Here is a 3026-nt window from a genome sequence, read left to right as displayed (position 1 = left end):
CAGCAGCCAGGGATGGCTGGGCTCACACCCTGCCCCACCAGGGATGGTTGGCTGCACCCCTCATCCCACTGGGGATGACCAGGAGCACCCCTTGCCCCACAGCAGCCAGGGACAGCCGGGCACACCCCTCGTCCCACCGCCGGCTCTACCTTCTCCTGCAGGAGCTGCTCGCGCACGGCCCGGCTGTCGGTGATGGGCACTGCCTGGATGCCCTCCTGGCGCTGCCGGGCGTCGCGGATCCACTGGCGCAGGGCGTCGCAGCTCTGCCGGTAGTAGCGCAGCTGGCGGCCCAGCTGGTCCAGCTCGCGCTGGCGCAGGTCGGCCTGGCCCAGCACGGCCTGCCAGCGCTCCAGCAGCTGCTGCACCCGCTCCCGGTACCGCTCCAGGTCCACGTCCCGCTCGCTGTGGCCACGGACCATCCGCTCGTTGACGTCCTTGGCCTTGCCGAGGTCGGTCTCCAGGGTGCTGAAGAAGGGCTGGTGCCCCTCGGCCTGCGCCCGCAGCCGCTGTAGCAGATGGGCAGGGGTCAGTGCCGGTCCCAGCTCCCTCAGCTCCCCCTGGCACCCCCCGGAACCCCCCGGTACCTTCAGCTCAGCCTTGCTGGCCTCCAGCTCAGCCAGGTCAGCCGGCACCGCCTGCACATCCTTCAGCTGCTCCTCGTACTTGCGGAGCAGCTCCTCAGCCCCCTGCGTGCTCCGGATCACCAGCCCGATGGTCTTCAGCCTGTGGCAGCGGGAGGGATCAGCCGGGAGCAGAGCTGATCAGCCAGGGGCAGGACAGGAGTGGGATGGCAGTGGGACAGGATGGGCTCAGCTGAGAGTGGGACAGCTCAACCAGGGTGGCAGCACAGACACATGAGGGAAGGAAAAGGGAAATAAAAGGGAGAAAGAAGAAGGGAAGGGCAGAGGGCAAGGCAAGGCAAGGCAAGGAAAGGAGATGGAAACAGTGAACCGAAACAAAGAGGGAAACGAAGAGGCAAGAGGGAAGGGAAGGACACACTGGCTTCCCCCAAGCCCCTGAGCCCCACCAGCTGCCCAGGCTCATTCCCAGCCCAGGGTTCCAAGAAGCCGTGCAGTGCCAGGGCCGGGATCACACTCACTTCTCCAGGTAGATGCTGGAGAGGCTGTACACCTGCTCCATCTTCCGCAGGGTGACCTCCAGCTCGGAGCGCAGGACAGGGGCTGAGCCCGCCTGCTCCGGCTGCGCCAGCACCTGCTCCGTCTTCTCGCTGACCTTGGCCAGGTTCTTCTGGATGCCCTCCAGCTCCAGGTGGGTTTGCTGTAGGGAGGGAGTCCCTCAGTCCCTGCCAGCTGCGGGTCAGGGTAAACCCCCATCCAATGCTCCCCTGGTCCCCCTGGACCCGAGGAGGAGCCGAGCAGGGGCAGGGTCTGCAGCCCACCACAGCAAGTGGGCAGGGGAGGTTTACATGGGATACTGGGAACAACTCCTTCTGAAGAAGGGCTGTACAGCCCTGGCACAGGCTGCCCAGGGCAGGGGTAGAGTCCCCATCCCTGGGGGGGTTTAACAGCTGTGTGGATGTGGTACGTGGGCACACGGTTTGCTGGTGGACCTGGCAGTGCTGGGGGAGCAGTCGGACTCGATGGGCTCAGAGGCTTTTCCAAGCCAAACCGTTCTGAGACTCCATGACAGCCCCCAGACCCCTCCTGGCACCGAGGTCCCCGTCCGTGCACGTCACACGCGTGTCACACGCCTGCACACATGTGTCACACGCCTGCACACGCGTGTCACACACCTGCTGCTCGGCCTGGCGCTGGGCACACTCCCGCAGCGGGTCGGCGTCCAGGGGCAGGCGCAGCCGGTGCACGGTGCGGCTCTCGCAGCTCTCCAGCTGCAGCCGGATGTCCTTCAGCTGCGAGATGTAGCTCTTGCACAGCGACTCGTCCTGCTCTCCTGGGGGGACACAGGGATGGCTCAGCACCACGGGACACCACAGGGATGGCTCAGCACCGCGGGACACCACAGGGATGGCTCAGCACCGCGGGACACCACAGGGATGGCTCAGCACCGTGGGACACCACAGGGATGGCTCAGCACCATGGGACACCATAGGGATGGTTCAGCACCGCGGGACACCACAGGGATGCCCTGGGGAGCTGAGGTGGGGAGGGGGCACACGGGCACCGCTCAGCACCCTGGGGAAGAGTAGATGGCTCAGTGCCCCAGGGACACCCCAGAGACCCGTGGCAGGGGAGGGGAACAGGGAGACAGCTCAGCACCTGGGGAGGCTCTGGGGACACTGCAGGCACCCACAGCAGGGAGGGGACACCCACCTTTCTCCTGGCTGCGCAGCAGCAGCTCGTATTTGTGGGTGCAGGCGTTGTAGTCACGCTCCACCTGCAGCCGGTCGTCGGGCTGGAAGCTCTGGGCGTCCTGGCTGTCCCGCAGGAACTCCTGGTAGTGGCTCTCCAGGCTGCGCAGGACCTGCCGCACCTCCTCTGCCGGCAGCGTGCGGAACTGGGGGGGCGCGGCCACGTCAGCCCCCGCCGGGACCCCCGGGACCCCCGCGCCACCCTGGGACCCCCGGGGACTCACCGTGATGTGTGTCCAGGACTGGATCTGCTGGATGTCCCGGGTCAGGTACTGCCAGGCGCGGAGGCTGCGCAGGTCCTGGTGCAGCCGCTGCCACAGCCCCAGCAGCTGCTGGTGGGTGGTCTCCAGCCTAAGGGGACACAGAGTTAGCGGGGGGGATGGGGGGCGCGGGGGTGCTCGGGGAGGGGCGCGGGGTCACTGTCCCCACCTGTGCACGGCATCCAGAGCCTCCTTGTTGGGGGGCGGCAGGAGGAAGCAGACCGAGGGCACGACGGCCTCGCTGCCGCCGGCGCTCAGCACCCGCCACTGCTGCGGCTGCGAGTGGTTCAGCAGGGCACACGTGTCGTTCTTGTGCACCGTCACCTGCAGGGCACGGGGTGAGGGCGGGGTACCCTGTGTCCCCTCGTGTCCCCCCATATGCCCCTGAGTCCCCACCGTATTCCCCTGTGTCCCCCATGGAGTTGGAATGGTGTCAG

The 3026-nt window shown here is 67.1% G+C and overlaps 1 protein-coding gene across 4 annotated transcripts in view; it reads right to left on the bottom strand.

Moving 5' to 3' along the window:
- Positions 1-3026, bottom strand: part of PLEC (plectin) — a 30278-nt gene that overhangs the window by 13316 nt on the left and 13936 nt on the right. For all 4 annotated transcript variants that reach the window (XM_027670054.1, XM_027670051.1, XM_027670053.1 and 1 more), the window contains 7 exons: positions 2759-2913; positions 2554-2680; positions 2292-2475; positions 1754-1911; positions 1100-1278; positions 585-723; positions 150-506 (listed from right to left, as the gene is read on the bottom strand). In XM_027670054.1, the coding sequence (XP_027525855.1) occupies positions 150-506; positions 585-723; positions 1100-1278; positions 1754-1911; positions 2292-2475; positions 2554-2680; positions 2759-2913 (1299 nt within the window). The remainder of the gene's footprint in view (positions 1-149; positions 507-584; positions 724-1099; positions 1279-1753; positions 1912-2291; positions 2476-2553; positions 2681-2758; positions 2914-3026) is intronic.

Source organism: Corapipo altera, unplaced genomic scaffold (genome assembly GCF_003945725.1).
Source record: "Corapipo altera isolate COAL_440 unplaced genomic scaffold, ASM394572v1 121, whole genome shotgun sequence".
Lineage (NCBI taxonomy): Eukaryota > Metazoa > Chordata > Aves > Passeriformes > Pipridae > Corapipo > Corapipo altera.
Note: the sequence above shows the minus strand (reverse complement) of the source record. Positions and strands in the feature narration are given on the sequence as shown.